The 25,953-nt window shown below is 41.8% G+C and overlaps 2 protein-coding genes across 3 annotated transcripts in view; one reads left to right on the top strand and one right to left on the bottom strand.

The window, feature by feature from the left end:
• Nucleotides 1-2,817: 2,817 nt before the first annotated feature.
• snai2 (snail family zinc finger 2) lies at nucleotides 2,818-5,095 on the bottom strand. Its single transcript, XM_026149620.2, has 3 exons — nucleotides 4,823-5,095; nucleotides 4,063-4,584; nucleotides 2,818-3,771 (listed from the first exon to the last, which is right to left on the bottom strand). The coding sequence occupies exons 1-3, from the start codon at nucleotides 4,899-4,901 to the stop codon at nucleotides 3,590-3,592; spliced, it is 783 nt and encodes a 260-aa protein (XP_026005405.1). The 5' UTR covers nucleotides 4,902-5,095; the 3' UTR covers nucleotides 2,818-3,589.
• Nucleotides 5,096-8,591: 3,496 nt separating this feature from the next.
• The window catches only part of sntg1 (syntrophin, gamma 1), a 42,641-nt gene continuing 25,279 nt past the window's right edge, over nucleotides 8,592-25,953 (top strand). Inside the window, exons 1-6 of one of the 2 annotated variants that reach the window (XM_026150064.2) lie at nucleotides 8,592-9,162; nucleotides 19,927-20,246; nucleotides 20,898-20,947; nucleotides 23,524-23,658; nucleotides 25,633-25,689; nucleotides 25,877-25,934. In XM_026150064.2, the coding sequence (XP_026005849.1) occupies nucleotides 20,921-20,947; nucleotides 23,524-23,658; nucleotides 25,633-25,689; nucleotides 25,877-25,934 (277 nt within the window). In that variant the 5' untranslated portion in view covers nucleotides 8,592-9,162; nucleotides 19,927-20,246; nucleotides 20,898-20,920. The remainder of the gene's footprint in view (nucleotides 9,163-19,926; nucleotides 20,247-20,897; nucleotides 20,948-23,523; nucleotides 23,659-25,632; nucleotides 25,690-25,876; nucleotides 25,935-25,953) is intronic. The other variant, XM_026150065.2, reaches the window with a different exon arrangement.

Raw genomic sequence — 25,953 nt, 5'->3', positions numbered from 1 at the left:
TTAATTATTTTACTTTAACGAGATAAAGACATAAAACTGAAAGAAAGCGAAAAAGAAATTCAAAAGAATTCATCTTCCCTGCTGATTAAATCACGCTGGCTTGATCCACATGAATCTAATTTATCAACAAACAAAAAGGACAATATACAATTAGAGGAAAACGGTATTATCTGGAGAATGCGCTAAAAGAAAGCAGAATCATTCTAAATAGCTACCCAGTCACTTGAGGAGGCAACGGAAATAAAAGAGAATAGTCTTTAACAAGACGCGGGAGCTCAATAAGCAGGCAAACCTTCCTTGAGGCAGTCGGAGCGAAGGGGAATACACAATCATCTCCTTTCTGATGTGCTGGGGTTAGAGAGGAGGGCTGGGGATCACTTTCCGGCCAACGCAGTTGGAGCTCAGAGGACGCCCTCAACTGTATTTGTTCCACTTGATTGTCATAAAGGAATCACACTCCCCGATTCACCATAAAGTCAGCAGACTTTTTTTGGGGGGGGGGGAGTCATGCCCCGCTTTGCATTCAGCACAACTGTTCTCTGAGGCTTCTTTAATATGTCGCTGTGGGTGCGTAAATCCACAGAGTGAGGACATTTATTTTATGTGTGATTTAATGCCTGCGATGAAATAAACAGCCTTATGAATGCAGGCTTTAAAGGTGGTCAATGATGAAAATGACGGGAAGTGATAATTAAATAACATCTGAAGAAAAGGAGTGGCAAAATCTTATTTTAGGATTAGCCGATGAATCCATTACTACAGATGTTTTGATATCCAGTTAATCATTTTAGTCATTTCTCAAGGAAAAAAGATTTTCTGGTGACAGCTTCTCAAATATGTGGATTTTATGCTTTTCTTTGTCCTTTATCAAAGTAATTAAATACGTTTTGATTTGAGGCTTTGGTCCATGAAAGCAAACCATTTGAATACATCACCTTGGGCTAAAGGAAAATTATTTAGTTTTAGGTTTTTTGAAAAAAAAAAAAATCCATTAATAAAAGACGCAACAGATTAATTAATAAAACATGATGCAATTGCCAGTCGCAGCCTTGATTTGTACTAAATGGGGCTAATAGGTTGTTTTAAATGTGCTAAATTGCCTAATTAAATTCTTCATTTTATTCGATTTTTTGGGGAAACAAATGAAAGCAGTACACGGCCAAACTGAGTGAAAGCTAAAGAAGAACAGACCGGGAAGAAATGACTATTCTAGTTTATCCTTCAAAACATTACATTTTTTTCATTTCCCTTTGAATCTACCCGCAAAAACACCCACAGGGTATCTACCTGCATTTATCCTCAGTAGATTTGCAGCTTAAAACAGACTAGCGCGCCTAGTAACGGTCTCCACACCTAACAAATACTTGATATCACATCCTTTAGCACATCTTCTAATAGCCATATGCTTTGGAACAAATGAGTTCCTGCTCGTTCTCCTCCCCATCTCCACCCACTACTATCACAGCAGCTGAATCAAATATTCGTGTTGGAGGGGAAAGCGCTTAACACGTTGTTGTTATCTGAGAAATCAGTCATGCAGTTAATTGTTGTTGTAAAAGGAAAATCTTGCAAGATTATGAAGCTAATAGTCATTATGCAAGCATCGTTTTTTTCCCCCCTCCCCTCTCCTAGCTGACACCAGAATGATAAAGTGTTGCCTATGGAAAGAAGATATTAGGTTCTCCAAAGAAAAGCGAGGACAGGCGGTGTTTGTGATAGTTTAGAGTGCCCTCTTGATGGCACTTTCCTTTTATGAGGCAAATGATCTGAATAACAGGGCCCGCCGCTTGTAACGTTTGCACATTAGGTCATGGCTGTGGTTTCTACAGTATCAGCAGACCTGTGGTGACTGCAGTTTAATGTCCTTCTAGCTGCACCTGCTTTTCAGCGAGGTTGAAGAGCCCTGGAGCCACCTGGCCCAGTCCAAAGAGCTGCAGCGAGCACCTGGAATAGCTTGACGATGACTCAGAGCGAGGAGAATCTACCTACAGGGGAGTTCAGCCACTCGCAGCTAGAAAAACAAGTGTCTGTTTGTCAGATCACATCTTTCTGGTCCGCAAGTTTGGGGCATTAGGGCAAATGGGAGCACACTCTGGGGTTTGTTAGAAAGAGTTCAGCTTTGACTGTATCCCTGAAGGCATTGCACTTTCTTTTTTCGGGCTCTAATCTCTATCTGCTTCAAGACGGCATATGGTAAAAGACAACAAAACGTAGCCCGGGGAAGTCTATTTAATCCTTTATGGCAAGCATCCCAGAATTCAAGGAGGTCGTCAAAGCAGATGCAAATTTGATCTTTCTGCAAAAACATATTAGAACCTGGAGATCGGTATGCCCTGGCACCCTGCAGTGATTGTTGTGATTGAGCAGGAACATAAAAGAAAGACAACTTTGCTTTGGTTTATCTACTTTGATGGCACGGCTTTCAAAAGCGAGGACGGCTTTCTATAAGAACAACTCCCCTCACAGTTACAGCTTACACAAACTCGGGCAAAGAGGGTGTCGCGGGCCCTCGGAGGGTATAACAAGTGAGTGCAGATCAATATAGCCAGTATGTGTTAAATTTCAAGATTGTTTGATGCCTGGACAGGTTCACAGGGAACAGGTTCAGGCCTGATTCAGAGCTGAGTCACCTCTCTCCTCATTTTTTCCCTTTTTGTACATCTTCATAGCACGGGATGGCGCAAGCCGGATTATATATCATTTACTTTTGTGGACGTTATTCCATTTGAAGCGTGCGACGATCAGTCTAAGGAGCTGCTCGTAAATCAAAGAAGGCTTGACAGAGGAAAAAGCAACTCATGCACGATGCCAAAGGAATTATACAAAATGTCATGAAACTTTATTTTCAAAAGTGTCATGATAATATGAAAATATCAAAAATCATTTAGCATCACAGTTTTCACTGTTAATATACAATCATCTCAGTCACACTTACATTCAATATAGAAAAATAGAAAAAGGAACCTGTCGCTGGAAAATGCATATTATTGCTGAGTAAATCTGAGGCACTTCTATTGCTTTCTGAGTGCTGGCGAACTGTTTCTAAAGACTGTGCAAAAGTTATAATAAATTCACCCTAAGTCTAAGTTTGCACTTGTTCCCTATCTAGCAATGGCTTCCATATTCCTCTGGTTATACTGCCATTCATTCCAAATGCACCTTTTGGTATTGCTTGTATTAAAAAAAAACAATAATAAACTGCTTAACAGCCATTGAGAGAGACATTGGTACAAACACTGTAGATAACATTGTGAAGGCATATAAAACTTCTAGACATGCAGAAAAGTGCATGAATAGCACAGGTAGGTGAGTACATGGTTTGACAAAGCTCGACACTGATTGCAATCACAGAAACACTGCTTGAAACGAGAGGCTTGCGAGCACTGAGCTATTTCGCACTCTGAAATGAAATCGGCCGGTAGTAGAAGAAAAAAAAAAAAGTCTGTAAATTTGTGAACAAACCCACTTTGGTGTGATTCCCTGACAGTTCTCCTGGGTTTGGGCAAAAAAAACAATAAAGAAGAAAGAGAGGAGGGTGTTTTTTCTCTTTCGTTTGTTTTTTTGGTGGTGGTGGAAAAGGTATCCCAGTTCAGTGTGCTACACAACAACCAGATTCCTCATGTTTGTGCAGAAGAGACATCCTGGAGAAGGTTTTGGAGCAGTTCTTGCATTGGTATTTTTTCACATCCGAATGGGTCTGTAGGTGAGCCCTGAGATTGGACCTGTCCGCAAACGCCCTGTTGCAGTGAGGGCAGGAGAAGGGCTTCTCTCCTGTTGGAGTAGAAATGAGGGAAGAAGTTTGTCAGTGATTGCACACACAGAGACATTGTGGACTATATATTTTTGTAATGGTTGCAACACAGTTTAGAAGGCAAGCACTGCTGATGACTCAAAAGGAGAAAAAGAAAATAAAAAAGAATATCAGTCTGAGAGTTCAGTCTCACTACAACACAGTGGGGAGCTGTTAGAACCACTACATCATATATCAGCATGTTGATCCTGATGAATCTAAAGCTGCTTCTTCACACAGCAGGCCCCACTCTTATCACCAAGTCAACTCACCAGTGTGCGTCCTGATGTGTCCCTGGAGCAGCCACGGTCTGGAGAAAGCTTTCCCGCATATTTTGCAAACACAAGGCAAGGTGTGAGTCCTGATGTGCATTTTGAGAGCCCCCAGGCTAACGTACTCCTTCTCGCAGTATTTACAGCTAAAGGATTTCCTCGTTTGGGCGTCGCAGTGCAGCTGCTTGTGCTTGAGCAGTCCAGAGTACGTGGAGTAGGATTTACTACACAAACTGCACTGGAATTTCTCTGCCTCAACTCCGTGAGGGTCTGTTAGCTTGGGCAGCATCTGCTCGTCTTCATCGCTCCTCGGGCTCTCGGAGCCGCTGTGGTCTTTAGAGGAGGTGTCGGAGAGCGATGAGGGGTATCCAGAGATGGGAGAGAGGTCACTGGGGAGCGGAGATAGCGGCAAGTTGCTGGTAGTCCACACTGTGATGGGGCTGTACGCCGCCGGGCTCAGGATCTCTGGCTGGGGGATGACTGACAGGGGAAGAGCCTTGTAGATGTGCGGTGTGATGAACACTGGAAAAAAAAAAGACAGCAAGGGTTATGAGACTGTCATGACTTCAGTGAAAAGCACAGATTTCAAAGCAGGTAGTCCAGTGAGTTTGAAACGAAACTAACTTCTGCAAAGTTAAAAAAAAAACAAAAAAAACATGAAACGCGTCTGCCTGTGGGAAACACAACTTTTTAAACTTTTTAGAAAGTGAACACTGCTGCTTTATTTCTAAAAACAAAAAAACATCAAACGAAACTTTACCTGCTGGGCTTTCCAACTCACTATAATTTGGCTTCTTTGCGGAGTTTATGTGTTTCTTGACCAGAAAGGAGCGTGGCATCTTGGAAAACAAGAAGTCAACTTTTGGCAAACTTTTTTTTTTTTAGTTCTTAGTAAAAAGGAGATGAGTGTCAGTTTGCTGCGCGAAGACGGAAATCCTTATTGCTTAAGTCCAGTGGAGTGTCATCCTGCGTCGCTGCGCACTTGGAAACAGTGTAGCTGTAAAGAGCTGTAAATACTGCCTATCAGGTGCATGGGAGGAGCCACCGACTGCTATTTACATAAACTGGAAGCTCAAACCAATTACATTTCGTGTGTACCGCTGAACTGCAAAATGCGCGTGTAGCCTATGGTAGTGCTTGCACACCCCTAAGGGGCTGGGCTAGTGCCATTTATTCCAGTAAGACAGGTGCTTTGTGCATAGATGTGCAAAAACTTGGTTGTGATTCAAGCGTGCAAGTGGGTTAGTTAAGTGCAGTGAGATGAGGAAAAGGAGCAGAGTATTTTTTTTAAAATATCGAAGTAACGAAAGAAAAGGAATTAGGACTTCAGGGTGACATAGATTAGCTACTTAAAATGCCATCGCTAATGCAATCACTGCACGGAGTGTGCACAGTGTCACTGATGATTGTTGTGTTATAAACCTCTGGGGACTTGATTATCCTTTATGGGTGGCATGCTTGAATTGGGGGAAGCTCCCACCAACACCAGCATGCATAATAATGTTGATGATGATAATAAATGGCTTGAAGGGAAAGGGGAGGTTTATAGTGCACACACATATTTATATATACATGTTTATTAACCAGGCAAGTGACTCCAGGAGAGTGCAAACCATCGAATGGCAAAACTGCATGCTGCCATCCACATTCTCATTCACTGGCTAAGGCAAAGAGTGGTCCCTTTCTAATGCAGTTTTCTGCGGGGAAAGCCACACATTTCCTTGTCAATAATGCAATAAGGCATTCATCCTTTAAATGTAAATTTAAGTGTAGTTCCCTCTCAAGGTCAGCATCATACCATAATCAAATTTATCCCTGCTGCTGCTGAACTGGAGAGGGAGAGGCAAACTTAGCAGTGTACGCCCCCTTGTGTTGGAGTCAGTTCTAAGAGACAGGGTGTGAGTCTTACATCTAAACTAACAGGGCAGGAAAAAAAAGAAAGCCACAAAGGCAAAGGCTTAGCTATGGTGATATTGAAAAGCAGCTCCTGGAGCACTTTGATTGGCTGGGTCAGCAGATATGAAAAGCTCCTTATGTCTGGGGCAAGCCTTAAGTTAATTGTGAACTGCTTATCTTATCTAGAAAACATAATTGCAGATCATGAATAGTTTCCCTTTGTGCCTGCTTGGATTATAAAGGGAAGGGAAGGTTATCTGTGCATAATAACTCCCGGCTACTGTCACACATTCAGCACTCTGTAGGCACGTAGGATGGGTGAGAAATGGTGGTGTTTGGTGGTGATCCAGCAGAAAACATTGTGCACTGTAGAAGGTAATGCTTTGAAATCAATATTACCCAGCAAGCAAGTGAAGCACTGCGTGCATGCTTAGGTGAAAAATGTCTCCTTGCAGTTTTCATGCTTCAGTTATGTTCTCTGCATTCAGAGCATGAGGATGCTGTTCTACTGACAGTAATGAAGGAGGGTGGGCAGAAGCTCGGGGCTCAACTGAAATCATATCGCTAATTCTGAAAAGCAGAGGCTGTACTTCATGAGCTCTAAAATTAATTAACGGAGAGGAAGCCTTGAATCCTTGGCCCTACATTATGTCAAATCAGGACAGTGTAACGCCAGCAAAATAAATAAATAATTAAATGTGCTCGGTTAAAATGTGAACAGGACCGTGTGGTCAAGCACAGGTGTTTTCTGCCACACAGTCATGTTTTTCATTGCAGTTGAGTGCGATCCATCAGGACAGTACAGGTTCAAACTGTTTTCCCAGTGTCACGTTTTCATATCACAACCAAAGAATTTTCCCCAGCAAATAGGAAACGATCAATGACTCTCATCACATTTGAATTCAAATTCAATTTCCAACCAATGCACGAATATGTTATCACCATTTTCCTAATGAGCCTTTCCCACTTTGGACCAATGAGGAGAGCACAGACGAGAACACGTACGCACGCACAGAAACCTCTCATGTGAAATAACTGCAGCTGTCCTCGTTTTGGCACATAACTGTCTGTTCGTGCAGACCCTCATCGCTCATAGTAAGAAGCTGATTAAGAAAATGGGTATAGATCCATTGCTCCACCTTTGTTGTTGTTGTTGTTTTTTTACAGTCCAGTTTTTGATGGTGTACCTAAAATGCAGATTAATCTGACACAGCGGCCAATTTTTCTTGATTTTAAAGTCTTTAGGGAGTGGCATACATTGAAATAACTTGTATGGCCTGCCTGCTAAAGCAGTAAAGCTGAGTCAGCTGCCATAATAGTTATGACAGAATTACTGCAAGTGATGGTGGAAAGTCTGAATTTTTAATGACATAGCCAAAGAAACTGTAAGTCAAATAGATTAAAGTTGTAATGAGGTCAAAATATCTCCAAGGCTTCTGTTGGGACCTACCTGAGGAATATATAACAACATTAGTAAAGGTGTGAATTAGCTTTGGTGATAATGGATCACAGTTAAGCTTTTGAGGAGGACAGCCTTACTGCTGAAGACACCTATAGAGGCTGCTGTTGTATAGTGAAGTGTGAAGTCAGTGAGCACTTCCATTTATTATCTCCCAATCACACGTCTCCCCTTGGCATAGAGAACCAAGAGAGCAGCTGCAGGTTGCTGCAGCAGTACTGTGCCGTCCAGTGCAGCAGGTTTTGACCCTTAATTAACAAGCCTTAATTAACAGGCTGGAAATCCGGTATATGTGGACTTCAGACTGGAATGTGGTACAAGTGCTGCACAGTTTATGAGTAAGTGCTGCCCGAGAAGGCAGCTTGAAACGTCAGAGGAGTCAACTTGCTTCATGTGGGGAAACAGCGGGATCTTTCAGCTGGCATGATGACAGCATGGAAAATAAGGAGCACCTGGTCAGCCTGCACAGCTGCTCACGAGAGGGCCTGAGGGAGAGAATCCAAATACTACCAAGTGACTGAATGCATATACAGTGTGTGTGTATGTGCATGTGCTCACTGACAGCAAAAACTGAGTCAGTGTCTGACTGTGCAAGACTGAGAAAATCCACCCATGCCTTTTTTCCCTTTTATAAACCATTCAGCTCAGAGCATTGTAACTCACGTGCGCCAATCATTTTTAAGAATGGTCTAAACATGTAAGCAGACATGAAATTATGTTTTTCTTTTGGTCATCTGCACCAGGGCATAGCTTGGTAGAAAAATCTATCAGAAACCTGACCCTTTAATCTAAGCCTAACCTTATCCTGACCACAGCTTCAATCTAAAAAAATCAGTGATTCATGTCAAAGGGGCTTGCAAATCTTAGCCAGATCCCCACAATGTGACAGTTTGGACAGATTTATGTCTGCACAACATGTGCAATACTAATAAACACACACTTTTGGATTGTAGTTTCCAAATAATGAACCAAATACTAACCCCCCCACCCCCTATTTTAAAAGTGAGCAACGGCCACGTTGTCCTCACATTTCACAAATGTCCTCACATCCCAAGGTCTAAAATTCAAACCGGTCCTAACAAAGATAGACGTACGAGCTCACAAGCACACGCAAGCACAGAGGACCGCAGTGCACGCAAATGTGATTGGTAGAAATAATTTAAAAAATGCTTTGTGATATATTAGTGTGTGTAATGTGGGACAGAGCGACGGGCGTCCCTGAAAACAGCAAAGAAAAAAGTAGAATCATGTAATATTTATGGATCCGGAGTTGTGCGGGTGCCTTGGGTAAACGAAGGCGATTGACGCGCGAGTTGAACCAGCCGCATGTGATCTCCAGCCTCAGTCATTTTGGCAGCGCGATGCGAGAGAGACAGAGAGAGAGGGAGAGAGAGAGACAGACGCGGAGCTATGAAAGCGGACCTTCTGCCAGAGATGTCGACGGAGAGGAATCCCTGAAACCACCGCTGCCCAGGAAATATGGACAAATCTGGTTCGGCGTGCGAGTGCGGGCTGTTTTCTGTCGGTTTTTGCATATTGCTACAGTGTAGTGGACCAGGATGCCGTGTGGGCGATGCTGCCACAAGGGATACGTTGTGATTTCGCAGAGATGTTTTAGCAACCGATGCATAAATTAAAATAAGAAGAAGAAGAAGGAGAAAAAAACAATCACATGATTGATTGATTGATTGATTGGAGTCCAAAGGAATCTAATAGGACATCACCACCTGTTACTAGAAAACCAGGTAAGCCTCACATACCTTTTTGTCGCTTTTACATTCACAGCCCATGACGAGCATTGGTACTTAATTATAATGTCCAGCATCTCTGAAATGAAGCATTAACCCACGCGCAATGCACTTTTTCTTGGTGGAGATGTTATTTGCGTTAATGGTGCGCTGAGATGTATCTGTCAGTCACCTATGGTGTAATGGATAATAAACCGTGGCATCCACCAATAGTTACGTTTGTGTGATGCAGTTAGCGGAACTTGCGATGGGCCTCGTGATAAATCAGTTTCCTTAATAGATGACATGCATGCGATATATGGGCTTGTAGAAACCTTTAACATTGGCTCGGTGCAGGTACACAGGCAGCACCCGCAGTTCCTCCAGCCAGTGCAGTGGCAGCAGACCTCCATAGTGCTATTCAGCTGCGTTAAAGTAGTCTCTTTGCCCTGGATGCCAGTAATCGACAACATTCCCACTTTTCTTTTTAAAAAAAGGCCATTTTTACAGCTCAAACGTCACTCAACTATTCACAAATCCATCATCATCCCTGTATCCTCTTTCTCGAGCCTTCCCAGCTTCTGCTTCTTACAGAAAGCATCAAGGCAAACGTCCATCTGTGGTAAACCTGAGGAGTATTTCAGCCTGCTGCTGCTGCTGCTGCTGATGAGGATGATGCTGCTGGCCCTGTGTGCTTTATTAGCTTCGCAGAAAACTCTTGAATCCCTGAGTGTTTCACAAAATTTACGATGCCTCTCTCGCTATAAGCTGGTGTGGCAGGGTGCTTACAAGGAAGGCTTGCTTTTAATCCATTATGGGCTGACAGACAGTCAGTGCAGTGTGCATCTATGGAGCTCACTGAGATGTAGAAATCAGGCTTCACCTCAGTGCTTTCAGGCTTGTAGCCTCAGTGTGTCCAGCTCGCTGCTCGTACAGGCATATTGAGCTGAGCTGCTCCATTCCCTGGTCATAGGTCAGGTGCAATCTGTTTGATATACTGTGGGTCTCACTTCTTACAGAGGGGTCACACACATTGACATGTCATTGATGATTTTATGTCCTAGCACATGCCTCCCTCCCATCCCGTTTGTGCTGATGTTCTAAATCAAAAAGGTGTTGGGTCAAGGCGGCAGAGGTACACTGTCAGGAAATCGGGCCTGAGTGAAACGCTGTCGCTCATGTCTGGTTCATATGTCAGGCGCGAGATAGCCAGGGACAAGTTGTTTGAATCCTCCACGCTGCTGTGTTGCTCTCCGGATCTGCTGATAACTGGAGACTAGACACTGAGTAGTACCCAACAAAATCATGATCTAAAACCTTCACACATATACACACACTGTTGATTGATTTGGAAACAATGTCTGCACTGCACAACCAAGTGTTCCTCCACACACTAATCAATAATCTGCTGTTCCTCCTGCAGCTGTATCCCACTGGGTCATTTAAAAATTGGGACTAGTTAAACGTCTTGAAATACACAAGTGGGAGAAGCCGTTCTAAGGCATCACTAGAAGCAGGGAATGTACACATTGCCATTAATTATACATGTTAACACATTCGAAGTGCTGTTATACTCCCCCAGCATTAGCCAGCAGCTTGATATGTAATAAGAGTTACTCTGCATATTCAAGGGTTCCACTTTCTGTACTCTAAGCGAGGCAGAAGTTCATTTCTTTAAAATGCCACATGGCTTTATTCAGTGACCTATTTTGATCATAAAAATGAGTGCCGGGCTGAAAACGTAGCACAAATTTCTTGACAACGGTGGCAGAGGAAACTCAGATAGTGGCAGCCAGGGTAAGGAAAATAGAAGGTGAAAATAAAAACATTTAAAGGAAGTGTTTTAGTCCTTCTGACATTTTACCTCCAGCAGTTGTTCTATCTGAAAGGCATTTGAAAGGCCGGACATCTTCATTACAATCTAGCCCCAGAGCCCAAAAAGCAGAGAGGAAAAATGTATCACACCTGATGTGTCTGTGGGGCTTTTACAGCAACTGTTTGTCCAGCCATCCATACGAACTGCTCCAGATGTTGAATCCATAGAGGAGGAGCCATATGCTTTTATTTGCAGCGTGATGTATGAGCAGCGCAAATAAAAAGAGAACTGTATATATTTCTCTCCAAGGGAGCGTGCGGGGAAAATATATTAGTGGGCTGTGCCACAAAGTCACTGTCATGCAACAGGAAAACTATTAGTCTGGCTTAGCGGAGACTGATGGCTAATGAAGCAAATGCGCACCAAACTCTTCATGGCGGGGAAGACAGAAGACACAACTCTCATTTATATGCACCTCATATACCAGCCCATCTGATTTAGAGCTTTGAGACTGCAATGTAGACTTAACTCACTGAAAGCTACACCTAGATGATGACTGCTTTGAGAAAACCAATAAGAACTTATAATACCAATAATGATAAAATGAGACAAGCATGCTGGAAGTAACAAAACCCAGTGTAGAGAACCTTTATACCGGCACGAGTGGATTTCTGTTGAGGGTGAGCAGTGTTTCCTTTGTGCTTTACAACCTGTAAGGAGCCCAGGCTGGACAATTTTAGGTCACATTTGATTAATGTGGAGAATCTGCTTGTTCATTAAGCACTGCTGCCCTGACAGCACGCCAGAGTCGCAAATCAGCCTCAGTGGAAGCAGATCCTGTGCACTGTAAACTGCGGTGTTGTGTTTCCTTGTGAATGATTTGCAGTTCATTCAACATGTGAATAGTAAAATAGGGCAAACATAGTAAAACAGCCCTCAGCTGCACAGTTTTTACTTACAGTTGTGGAACAATTTTATGGGCCCAACTTAAACAACTGTGGATCGGTGCGCACCACAAGTTTATGTCTGGGTGAAGCAGCTAGTCAGCCAAAGTTATTTTATTTAAGCCATGAAACACCGTGGCGTCCACTCATGCAGGAATAACTTCAAGAGCTTCAGCAGCTGTAAATGATAAAATATAGATACATTTATTACTGGAATACGTGATATCAAAGGGGAAAATTAGGGACTTTCATCCGGTTCTCGAGTACATCCTTCCACAAAGAGCAGAAAAGGAAGAACATATAGGTTCTCTAAAATTAGATAATAAGCAGCCTGGAAGCCTGGCTGGTCTTTGGTACCTACTGATTAAAGATGCCTCAGCAGAGACCTCAAGGTTAGATCATTGCACTCCTGCAAAGGCTCCACCAAGCATGAGCCTTATAGATCTCTCCAGAGTAGTGAGACATCACCAAAAAAAATCAAGCTTTAATACTGCTACAGCTTCTCGATTGTGAGGATTTACTGTTTTCTTCTTGTGTTTTAAATCATGTTGACTTTAATGCATTTTTGAAGATATTACTCTGATGAGCATTTTAAACTATTTCCCCATATTATATAGAATTAAATGTTTGTGGATAATGCAAAGGGATTTTTTAAGAGCAGTTTTCTGGTAAATATGTTGCAGATCAAATGACCACAGAGGAATCATTCATATCTCTGTGGCTTTTTCCTGTATTAATTCATATAAAAATCTTCCAAACAGAAGATTTACCCATGCACAACATACATATACGCTCATCAATCCCCCTACCCGATCCCAGGATAGTAATTTTCACATCACACATTATGAGTTTATAAATAATTTGTCCAAGCGTTTGAGAGATGGCTCTATACTTTTCTACTTTATATTTAGTAAGTGAACAGCTGCGTCCCTCGACTGTGTAGCATCATTTCAGCGTAGCCCAGCCTTCAGCAATATGCTGAGCTTTTTAATCCTTTCGTGTACTCAACACACAGCATGGTGCCATTTCCAGGACCCAAAGTCCTCCCCTGTGAGGCACTCCAGGCTTCATTGGTTAAAATCTAAAAATGATGACATGCACATTGTATATATATTTAGGATCTGTTCATAATTAGGAGAGTGAATTCTATTATTCAGTGTGGTATAAAAGCTGTGGCATTCATTTGATGAACCCAATTAAGACCCTCGTGTACGATATCATGCTTGAATTGCCCAGCCTGTTTATCCTTAGGCATTGCATCATAATGTCATGTGTAATATATATTAAAAAAATGCAATTCAATTAAAGAACCTGTCAGCAGCAAACATGCTGCGGGATCGGTTTAGTTTAGAGTTTGTTATCCATCGTGTGCCTGTTTCTGCCCCCAGATATCCAGCGATGTAATAGGGAACCAGTTTGTGAGATGATTCTCACTGATTTAAGTTGGCACCTACCTGATATCTGGTGGCTCCCTGCTGCCAAAAAACATAAATCATAGTCAGGAAGGTCATGAGCTCAGTCTATAAATGTGTCTATCACTAATTTACTCCTCTGCCTATCATTCACGAGCATCTGGCATGAAGAGTGCCGCTGGCTGTAACTGGAGATCTCAGGTATCGACTTACGAGGTAATAAAATACGTTTTTTTTTTTTGACAAATACGCTAAAAGAACTGAAAACGTGGGGAGATGCTCTTTACATCTCGCCCCAATGATCGATCTCCAACGTAATCAGAGAAAAAAGAAAGAAGTGTAGCACCTCCAGCGTTACACTAAAACAGGCCCTGTTGAATACAAGATGTACTCTGTAAATACGCAACTGTTCAAACAGCTGCCTCTTGACATGAGCCTGTTCACTGCTGGAGTAAGGCTGAGGGGTGAGCTTATTAGCGTCAGCAGCAGACAAGCCAGCACACAACAGTTTTAGCACAATTCTTCGTGTCAAAACCAAATAATCAGTCAGCAGAGAATTATTCTGGCTTCAGAGTTGTGTCCATTTGTTGTTACTGCTTCGAGCTGCCTGCTGTTATTATGAAAGTAACAGCTGATTCACAGATGATCACAATTCGTAGATTTTACCTTCTTAAATGTAATTGTTGCTGCATTTTTGGTCTTCTTTGGTAGAAAATGGAATTTATTTGGGTGATGGATCATCGATCCCAGAAACTTCAGTGCTTTTTGTATTTTAATTTTTGTATTTTATAAGAAAATTATAGCTATAAAGTCAAGTGTAGTAAGGTGAAGGTTTTCTTTATGTGCTCTTCGGTTTTTTATGAAGCATATAGTTCATACACCAGAAGACAAAGTCAAAGCCGATCACTGTGCTGGCTCTTAAAACTTTAATTCGTACCTACCTAGAGGAAACAGACCCAACCAAACCAAATATAAAGATGATTGTCTTTTTGTTTGTGTTGAGTTGATCGAGCCTGGCTGATATCAGCAGACCGATACTGTGCACTGATCTACTGGTATCGGCATTTATAACGGATATAACAAGAAGAGACAAGAGAAATACCTACTTGGCTCACTTTGATTTTGATTGTTTTCCGTTACAGTTAAGTACCACCAAATGTGCATGGGGTTGTTATAGCCAGGGGTGCACATAAGTGGTGCACAGGTGCGCATTCGCTGTCAAAATAAAAGACGCGCACCAGATAAGAAGTTGCAACGTGCGTTTGCGTCCATATAAAAGGCGCTGTTTTTGTCCTCTAGAGTTTTCACGGCATATTCTGCATCACATCTCTGTGCGTCCATCATTTGTTTGAAGCCAGCTCACCTCCTGGAATCACTTTTCTGAGAATACGTGCTTCTTTTGCGGTTCGGACTCCCTCTGACATTTCTTTGGAGGTTGAGGAACACCAAAGTAATTGCAGGAGCTTGCTTCTTCGACATCTTTAAGAGTTCTAAAAAAATGTCTGTACTCCTCCAGAAAATCGTATGTACGCAAACGCGCGTTGCAACTGCTTATCTGGTGCGCGTCTTTTATTTTGACAGCGAATGCGCACCTGCGGACCACGTATGTGCACCCCTGGTTATAGCAGTGTGAGCAAAAGTCCCGTTATGTCATTGTATGCGACTCAAACACAACACAACAATGGAGGACGAGGAGGTGATGGTATACCTGTGTATGGCGTTTGTCAGATTTGGTTACCCGTGATTTGTGTGCACGCATTTGCTTTATTGCCGGGTTTGGCGGTTTTAAGGAGTCGCTCTCATGATCCATCGAGTGATGTTATTGACTGGCCGATCGGTGGAACGAACCAAGCCGAGCAGAGAAGGTTCTAGTGGAAAAGGACTATATCTTATCACTGTTCATGTTGCATAGTTTGCCCACCAAATGGCAATCTGTAACTTCCCTTTTGGCCACACGTGTTTGGAGTGCCACAATTACAACAACCAGCTGATCCGAGCAGTTGTAAGCGTAAAGGAGTCATTAAATAACCACACGTAACAAATGCTAGAAAAAACTGTTTAGCTTTCAAGAATCTGAAATAAATATAAATCTGGCAGTATATCAGAATATTGGTGCTTTCCAGATTAAGTCAGTTTTTACCTCTCTGGTGCCCCCTTAACCTCGGATTTCCTTCTCAGAAAGCCAGAGCTGCTCCACTAACCCTGAGCCAACAATTCAAGACAGCAGCAGTGAATGTAAACATGAATAAAACTATAAAACTTGTAGTGTCGTGTTTTTGTCACTTGCTAAATATTCAACGCACAGAGCACTGACAAGACGGTTTCCATGACTGTGCTGCAGCGACGTTCTTAAATCCAAATATTATTTTGTAATGCTGGTGGTAATGAATGACTCTACCTTGCTAAAAAACAAGACAAGTCATGTTTCTTGCTTGCTTGTCTGTAATGATAAACAGTTATGATCACAGATCAGAAATAACTGTTGGAGGATGATGATATGATGATGTAAATTTCTTTACAAAGCAGCTAAATATAATTCATACTTTGCCCACGTTGACTCTACAGCTTTAAAAGTTATAGGCTGGATTCAGAAGGTAAACATATCAGGCATTAGATGAAGCTGCCAGCTCATAACAGAAGTGTCATTGTTTTCTCACGTGAACTGGCAGATCTTGTGAAATCTCATCAGTGCAATGCCGTTGCTGTTGAGTGGAACTGCTTCTGAGACGCCATAATATTTGAGTAACATAATACCTCCTATCATCGCTCTCCAAATTAAAAAAGCTGCACTCTCAGGCACCATATGTTCCAGGTTGCAGAACAAATGAACATACAGTAAGTGAAACCCATCTCAATTTTCGAGAGGGAAAGCTACGTGTGGCGGAGCACTCTGCAGACAGCTGCTCCACCTACGCACAAACGGCCATTTATCATCCTGTATGGGCCACAGCTGTCCTCAGGTCTACGAGATGGAGATGTCATGTTACAATCTCCACACCATCTAGCTAATCTCACGCTGCTCTCTTGCTGTGTTTTCAGCCATTGTGTCAGACACAAGAGCGTTATTTGAAAAACATTGCTTGGCAAATTGGTAGGACTGAAAATATCTGATGGCGTGGTTGTAAAAGGAGTTCTGCTGACTCGACTTAAAAGGCACAAAAGGTTTGGCCTATTTCATCTTTGGAGAAGCACTGGCATCTGACAGGATATACAGGAGGGCACCTGTGAAGACAAAGTGCTCATATCAGAGCTGCAGACACATTTTTCAGCTGACCATGTGAAGGCATTCATTTTTAAAGCAGGCCTGCAAATGATGTCAGGATTTTTCTTACATCCGTTACACACAGCCGGCCTGACTCTGACAGTTTGGAGAGCAAGTGGAGGCAAAAGCCTTAAAAAGTTCAACCTTTAAAGTTAGCAACAGCGCTTAGCACAATCAGTATATCAGTGAAACTAACACACTTTCACAAATTTAGAAAAAAAACATGTCATAGGTAAAAAAACAACAACATTTATTCTTCTGTAATAATAATCAGAAATAAACAGGACAGTTCATGTCATAGATGCTAAAATCTAATTTACTACAACCTTTACTACTGCTTTCCATATCTCCCACTCATCCTTTCAGTTTACTGCATCAGGAAATTTCTAATATTGGGAGTCACAAGATCCAGGTTTTGCATATTTAAGCTGGTTTTATCTTAATAAACATTCATTCAATCTTACCAATAATCAATTTATTTTTGGAAAACATAGAGAAAAGCACAAAAATCATTAAATGATGGAATTAAAAAAATCGAATCAAAGTTGGTAAAGATAAATCCTTCTTATTAACTAGTAGTGGTACTATAATGCAATACAGTTCACGCTACACTGTAAAGAACAGTTTCAGACTACAGTCAGATGCCAGTTTATTAAGAACATATTGTTAAAGCAAATGTTGTGCAGTATATTCTCATGCAACACAGTCTCACTGCAGTTTGTGAAACAGCCTGAACGTGTGATTCATGTTACTGGACGGGAATCTTACCTCCTTATTTTTGTTAACCTGAGCATGAGTTTGCATCAGATCAGTGCTTTATTCATTCATTCATGTCCATGAACTTGAATTGAAGATTTCCCACCTTTAAAAGAGGAAAAGTCCTCTTTGGAAGTGGCTTAAATCATTTCACAGCTCATGGGAACCAGCTAGGACTACAAGGATTTTTGTTTTGTTTTGTTTTTTGTTTTTAAAAATTTCCAAATAAAACATTTGCAAAAGAAAAATAGTACTTAATTATAATTTCAAATAAACAACGAAAGGTCCAAAAATGATTGCCACTTTTTCAAATCTCCACTTTCTCGGTTGCCAGGGTAACTATGAAGACCACACAACATACATGTTTCAGGCTGGAAACATGCTTCCCGTTGAAAGACTCAAAGCTATGCTGACTGTGTTATAAACACAGGCTAATTTGGGCCCATGTACACAAACAAATGGATCTTTTTGCCATAAATTGAGGTTAATAATATTGAAGAGGTGAATAAAAATCCACCTCATTTATAGTTAGTTAGTGAAGGATTATTTATGCAGGACATCCCACTGAGATGAAGACCTCTTTTGCACACAAAACCTCTATAGTAATATAATCCGCTACACACACACACACACACACACACACACACACACACACACACACACACACACACACACACACACACACACACACACACACACACACACACACACACACACAATGTATGAGAAATATGGGCCAGTAAAGTTTTACAGCTACCCAGAGAAATGAACGTCTTCACAGCTTCAAGCTGTGTTGCAGCTCATTCCAGCATTAAGGTGCTTAATGCTGGAAATCAGTCGTCACCAGTTCAGACTTTGTGTGAGGACTTTTCCTCTCTCCTGGGAGAGGTTAAATCAACACCTTTTTGAATCACATTCAACAGAAAACAAATACTGAAACTGTCACTGTGGGCTTTATTACACTGTGTTAGCTGGTATTTAATCTATTTTAGGTGTATTGATTGTTCTGTGTTGGAAACACTTTCTAAGGGAAGACCAAGCGAGGAGATATCGGTGAGTCATTAGCTAATAATTAGATCATAATGATCCGCTACTTATTTTAATTATCAGCTACTGTTTTCACGCCGCCTCAGATAATAAAGCATCTTGCTCAGTAGATACTCAGTAAATGATTGTTTCTTCAGGATTACTTTGCCTTTACCTGTTTGTGTGTCCACTCATGTAACAGAAAAACATTCTCACATCATCACAATGAAAGGTGAAAGAAAACTGTGTAGCTAAGCTATAGTAAAAAAGAATCAACACTAAACAGACATTATTCATTTTAAAGAGTTCAACATTCAAGTTTCCAAAATGCAACACAGCATGAGAAAGAAAGTTTAAAAGAAACTGACTAAAAGATCGACGCTGCACCCGTAGGAGCTGCTCATCCATTGAAACCCATCCCACGAAGCTCCCAGCGCACAGTTTTTGTTCTGCTGTTAATGTCAGAGGAGGTTTTTGGGACCCAAAACCAGCGACCCTGCTCTGTGACATTACGTGGTCTGCTGAGGTGCTTATCTAAACTCTTCCACTTGGCAATAAAACCTCTTAAAGTTGATAGCTGACCATCTAGGAGAGAAGAAGATTTCTCAGACTCATTTGTTGCACTGGTGGCGTCCTACACTACCACACTCGATTATGTTAAGCCTTTTAATATGATCCGTTCTTTCCCAGACTCAAGTAAGAGGTGAGGCCCAATACTTCTGTCCAACAGCTTGAATCAGCAGCTGGAGATCTGTTGAGACTGATCATTTTTTAAAAGAATAATGATATCACACAGCTATATTGAGTTCTTGCGCTGATTCTGACATAATATTAGTATTTGAGAGTTTTCTGAAAATTTCTTCTGTTTCGATTCAGCCCATATTCCTTAAAGGTGCTCGCGCTCTTGTTCCCTTCTCTGTTCTCCAGTGATTAACAAACATTTGCAAGTTTCACTAAGTCTACTTTTACAGTATAATCAGAAGTCAGTGATTTATGCATGAAATGTGGCCTCAAATGCATATACTGTGAGTTCTTTTAATCGCGCGGAACAATGATCAAAGTAGCAACGCCGCAACTCAACAAAAGGGTGGCAACGAGCCAAAAATACATACTAACGAGGAGGGTTTCTCAAGGATGAGCAATTGGAAGTTAATAAACGTGTTGAGATAGTCATGTGTGCTTAGCATACGAAAAACACAAGAAAGGCGAAGAATATGAGTTAATTGCATTTCGGCATTTGCGTTCATGAATCGACAGTGGGGTGTTTGAGTGCATCCTTCATCTTAGACTGAGAAACGAGATTCACAGTTGTGAGTTTGTGTTTGCATCTCTGCTTTTTTTTGTTTGTTTTTTTTAACCAGGTGGTTATTTAAAAAAAAAAAAGCTGTGAATTTGCTTCTGATTCAACATCCCACATAAACGCAGCATTTGCAGTGAAAACACACTTGTCTGTATTAAGATTACATCTTTTGAGTCGTAGCCAAAAGCATGTAATCAACAGTCAGCCTTGTTTCAGAGCATTACTTGAAGACTTGCATTTTCTTTTCTTTTCTTTGTTTGTTTCAGCTCTCGAGTGGTTCTAGGATCAGGATGATACCATAGCCACATCCTCCTCCTGTTACTGCAGCACGACCACCGATAAGGGACCTCGAGGAGAGAAACCTCACTTCACGATAGCCTCTTTTTGCTCTCCAGCACCGGCTCCTCTGGGAATAATCCTGCAGCACTTACAGAGTAGCAGGAGAGGTGACAGCATTGCTCCCCCACCACCCAAGTCTGACAGCCATGATCCGGGAAGGCCCTCTGCTACGACTCAGATCGGGGATCAACTCACTGCTCGATGGCTAGGGCTGAACGTACAAAGAGCTGGGGGCCTTTCTGCTGAGGTAAGTCTCCGACTCCCTCTGCAGCACAGGTTCTATAATTCAAGTATGAGCCATTTTTGCTCTGCGCTCGTTTTGTTGAGTCAAGTGGCAGTCATGTCTGATTATAACTGAGTGGAACCGGTTTATGTAAATGCGGCTTTCTCACAACATTACTCAAAGACTACTTGCGTCTGTATGGAAGCAGTCAGATAATTTAAAAATGCGTGCATGTTATTTTGGGCAGAGCGCACTTTTACTTTCTAAACACATAATCTGTAGTAGTTTTGTAGTAGCACTTTCCACAGTCTTCTGCTTCCACCAGTAACACGGTTCATTTCTGGGAGCACTGGATTCGATATTGAAACATTTATTAGGATACCTGGGCTCTCACCTTTGTAATCAATTATTCATTAACCCTTAATGGTCTCCGGTTGTCTCCTGACATTGCTCAGTGAGGATTTTCTTTCGTTCTTGTCGCTTAGAAGAGGCACGTTTCGATGAAAAAAACATTTCTCTCCTTTGTCTGTGTTTTGTATGAGACTATAATGAGAATAGGCATCCCGCTAACAATGCTGGTTTAAATCAGCTCTGTGGTTTTGCTGCAGCAGGCCAGTCGTGTCTTTAAGCATTTGTCTCCTCCGACTAACTCAGTCTTGTTTTTCTCTATTGCAGTATCCCTCACTGCATAGTAGCACATGGATTTCAAGACTTCAAATGAAGAGGTTGGTAGAATTCAATCAATGTAACAATTGAGCAAGATTATAGAAAGCGGCGAGGCATTTTCAGGCACTTGGAAACAGTGTTAAAGCATGCAAGGTATCTGAGGGCCTGTGGCTACAACAGCAGCGGGGCACATACAGTGCAGTTTGTGCATGTGCAGTCTCACTGGGCCCCCTTTATCCCCCTTTAATCTGTCAACTGCAAACTCCCCCCACAAAAAAAACCAAGTAAAGCTACACAACAAAACACACCACTTAATGTCTTTTAGCTTTCACTTTATGAGCTCATCTTATCTGACATCCTGAGCAACAAGGGAAGGTGGTGATGATGGATCTGCAGCTGATTTACTCTCTGATAGCGTTTCTCAAGCAGAGACCATAGCTGCTTCATTTATCACCCAGCTATCATAAATTAGCGAGGCTAGCCATGTAACATGCCGGCACAAAGGCACACCGAAACCCTCTGTGCTTTTCATCATGCTAACTTCTGCTTACTTGCATCCTCTCTCCTTCCCTGACCTGGAAAATGCACGGCGAGTGGAGGCTTCTGGATGAGTAAGAGTGAGGAAACACAGGTGTACCCTGTGCTGAAGTCTTTTATATGCTGGAATGATGTATACATGCTGCAAGTTTTTTCTTGCAGCGCCTATGACAGAACAAAGTTGCAGTTGTGATGCAACACAATACACACTCATGGGAGGGTGATCAATCTTGACAGTTCAGAATATACAGACTGATTACTTGCTAAATGTGTTGGCGTCACAGAGTCGCAGCTTTTTTCACTCGCTTAATGGATGAATGAGGAAATGTAAAATATACAGATCATCAAAGCCACAGCTTTTTATTTATCTATTTTTTGAATTTGCAATCTGACGCTGCTGTATGGTGCATCATTGTGCAGATGGTGCTGCAAGTAAATAAATAGCTCAGAAATCATAACAAAAAAACCCACCCCAGCAACACTGACTTAGAAGATTAAAAGGAATGTTCAATGATAACTAAATCATTAACAGTGATTCTGCTGTTACAGAGCAGCCATGTTGATCAAAGTGTGCATCGAAACGAATAAAGACCTCTTTTTTATGTTAGAGAAGAGGCTCTTTGGGCACTCGTACCAGCTGGGGTTGACAGTTTTGCAGCACATCACAAGTAACTGATGCTGCTAAAGACTGACCCGAGGAACCGAGGATTTCTCTTTGGGCAGCTTCCTCACATCTCTGCCTTGCATCGCATCTCACAGCTGGGAGATGCTGAGATGTGAGGCACGCGATGTTGACAAGCTGGTTGTCCGTTTTTGCTCCTCGACCGTCTTTTTTCAAAATGCAACAAAGTTCACTGCAGGTCCTCTTGATAGGAAACATCAGAAAAATTTATTTTCCTTTAAAAAAAAAATTAATCTCGTTTGGCGTTCGCTGTAATGGTCCTTGATTAAAAGAAGATTCCCTCATAGTTTGCCACATGCACGCCAGCAGACTACAGCTGATAATGGTGGGGTGTTTCGGAGGTTGGTGTGAATTATAGTGAATTATAAAATAGGATAAAGGATGAGGTTCATTATGTACAATACAAGCACTGCAGCGGGTCAAATAATGCTCAGTCACCTGAGATGCTGTCTGACCCGGCTAATATACAAACACTACTACCCTCATTTCGCTTGGCTAATGACTTTCACACAGACACGCATTACCTCAAATAACGTGAATTAATGGCTCCCTCATTTCATTTCTCACGCTGCAGCTGCAGGCGAGGGCTTGGCTCTTCACGTTCCTCATTTAGGGTGAAAGATAATATGCTCCGCAAACTGACTTTGATTCAAGTTCGACCCGCAATTTTGAGAGATACTCTCGCTGTCTCTCTGTCTGAGAATAGCAGTCATGCAACCAGCCTGTCTTGTGAACCGATGAGTGGCGTATCCTGGGCGACAAGGATGCTGACACTGGTGGCTTTCTTCTATTAGCAGTCTTGTCAGGTGAAGGTGCTCCTTTCATGTAGACCTTTTTAAGTCAAGGACAGGACAGGCATCACAATTAGCTGGGGATGAGGAAGGATACGCAGAATGCAAATGCATGCAGATTAGCGTGTTTTAAACGGTTCACTGGAAACACACACGCCGCTCTCACACTCGCTCGTGGAAAGCAGGGAGATTCAAATGCAGAGGTCGATTTGATTTGAGCCACTGAATTTCACAGCTTCTTAATTTGTCACCATTTGATATAATAATACAATGTGATGATATAATTTGGGTTTCTGTGTCTCAGCGTGGAACAGAGGGTACAAAAGTGTTATTTGGACTCGCAGAATGCGGCTTATAAGCCATATATCAATTGTTTTCTTGTATATTTTGTTATCCAAATTGGTTGTTTATTACTCAGAGCTGCTATTGTGGTTATTTGGTCCGACATTAGCCTTAACAAGAAGAGTAATTTAAAAAAAAGAAGAAAATAATAGACACCAAAACCCTGTTTCCTAATTTCCATGTTCATTCTGCAGCGAGTATTCTCAATGACATTTCATTTCATGGCCAGTTAATTTAGTCATGGAGGGATGATGAATGATTTTATCTCTCTGACTGTTCACAGACAAAGACTGGGATTTATTTGATGCAAGAAGGTAATGAGGAGCCGTTTAATATTCGACTACACTTGGCCAAAGATATTCTGACCATTCAAGAGCAAGATGTCATCTGTGTGTCAGGAGAGCCTTTCTATTCGAGCGTAAGTAACCCAGTCATAATTACAGACGCTGAAATCAGTAACGTATACAGCAGCGCGGGGTAATGAAGGTTACAACACAAAAGTGCTGAGAACACAGCTCAGTGTCTGTGTTAATGGAAAGCCTACATGAGTGAATCTATTCCTCATAAATCAAGTGTAGTCATTAAATAATAATTCACCTACTGAGTTTAACATTTAGCTCTCGCTTGTCATCACCCCTGACAACTTTTCCTTCACATTAATTATTGCGCGGGTTTCTTGTGCGAAAAAAAATATTCAGCTGAGACCCGAGACCGTGACCTTTCCCAAAATGGAATTATTCATTCAATAACATTTTCCTGGATAAAAATCCTCAAATGACAAATGGAGGTTTGTGTCCTGTGAAACATCATTAATAATCAGCGAAAAGGGCAAAGGCACCGGTATGCAAATACAACTGCAACGTATCAGTCCAAGTGCTGGTGACCAAGTTCAGTTGAATATTTGGATTGAATTTTACATTTCATTTAAGAAATTGCTGAATACGCTGCATGCATGCACCTTGAGCAACAGAGTGTTCATATTCGATGCCATACAAACCTGACTGTCATTGAAAAATGTATCAGAGCCCACCCGAGACAACTTTTAACTTCAAAAGTTGTTGCAAAACATAAAATACACTCACTGGTGACGTTAGTACGGTAGGTACACCTTCACCTACACTTCTTTAAATTCTCATGGCATCGATTGAATAAGGTGCTGGAAACATTGCCTCAGAGATCATCTTTTGGACCATGTTGACACGACAGCGTCACACAGTTGCGGCGGGTTTGTTGGCTGCACATCCACGATGTGACTCTCCTGTTCAGCACAACCCAGAGGTGCTCTACTGAGACTGTGGGGGCCATTTGACTGCAGTGAACTTATTGTCTGTCAGTCTGACTTGAGCTTTGTGACATGCTGCGTTATCCTGCTGGAAGCAGCCACTAGAAGATGGGTACACTGTGGTCATAAAGGGATGGATGTGGTCTTCTGTGTGGCAGTGTTCAGGTAGACTGTGGTGTTTAAAAACACAGAAAATATCCCCCACACTATTACACCACCACTAGCAGTCTGAAATGTTTACACAGGTCAGGATGGATCCACGCTTTCATGATGTTTCTGCCAGATTCTGTCCCTGCCATCTGAATAATGCAGCAGAAATTGAGACTCATTAGACCAGGCAACGTTTTCCAATCTCCTGCCCGCTAAGAACATGAACTGTATCCTCGGTTTCCTGCTTGTAGCTGACAGGAATATCACCTGGTGTTGTCTTATGCTGCTGTAGTCTACGTCTTTCAATGTTCTTGATTGTAACTAGCTGATATTTGCCTTTCCATCTGCTGGAAGCAGTCTGTCCATTCTCCTCAGACCTGGCATTTTCACCCAGCACTCACTGGATATTTTTACTTTTTTCTGACCATTCTGTAAACCCTAGAGATGGCTGTGTTTGAAAATCCCAGTAGATCAGCAGTTTCTGAAACATGTTTCTGAGCACAAACAACCACACTACATCAAGACTACTTCAAAATCACCTTTTCCCCTGCATTCTGATGCTCATTTTGCACTTCAGCAGCTCATCTTGACTATTTCTGCATCCTTAAAGACACTGAGTTGCTGCCATGTGATTGGCTGATTAGATATTTGCATTAACGAAGAGTTGAACCGGTGTACCTACTAAAGTGGCCAGTAAGGCACTGTAAAAGAAAATCCATAAACTACACCTGAGAAAAGAAAACACACCCAATGCAACAAAAAGTACCAAAAGAAGGCAAATATTTGTAAAATGCTCAAACTTATGCTGAAATCAATAAACCACCTTCCTGTTTTGTATTAAAAAATGTTGTAATCATTAAAACAGTTAAAGAAAAGCTTCAGGAGTTAGATCGTTTTAATTCCACATTTCCACAGCTTGAAATCATGTCCTGCAGTCTAAACTCGTCTTTCTAACTGCAGGAGAGGACTGTAACGATCAGGAGACAGACGATTGGAGGGTTCGGTCTGAGCATCAAGGTAATTTAGATCCCAGCAGATTAGGGCCGCTCCTCCCAAGCTCCTAGAATTAAGTCTGAACAAGTGGCATTGATTATTTCCTTGTCAATGTGCAACAACTGTGTCAGCCAAGGATGTTGATCTCAAGAGTCTTGTTCTCCATTTGTGATACCTTCGTAATCCAATTCTTTTTGATTTCTCTCTGTAGGGTGGAGCAGAGCACAAAATCCCTGTTGTGATATCAAAAATATCAAAGGAGCAGAAAGGTATAACGTCAGGGTTTTT

The sequence above is a fragment of the Astatotilapia calliptera genome, chromosome 18 (genome assembly GCF_964374335.1).
Source record: "Astatotilapia calliptera chromosome 18, fAstCal68.1, whole genome shotgun sequence".
Lineage (NCBI taxonomy): Eukaryota > Metazoa > Chordata > Actinopteri > Cichliformes > Cichlidae > Astatotilapia > Astatotilapia calliptera.
Note: the sequence above shows the minus strand (reverse complement) of the source record. Positions and strands in the feature narration are given on the sequence as shown.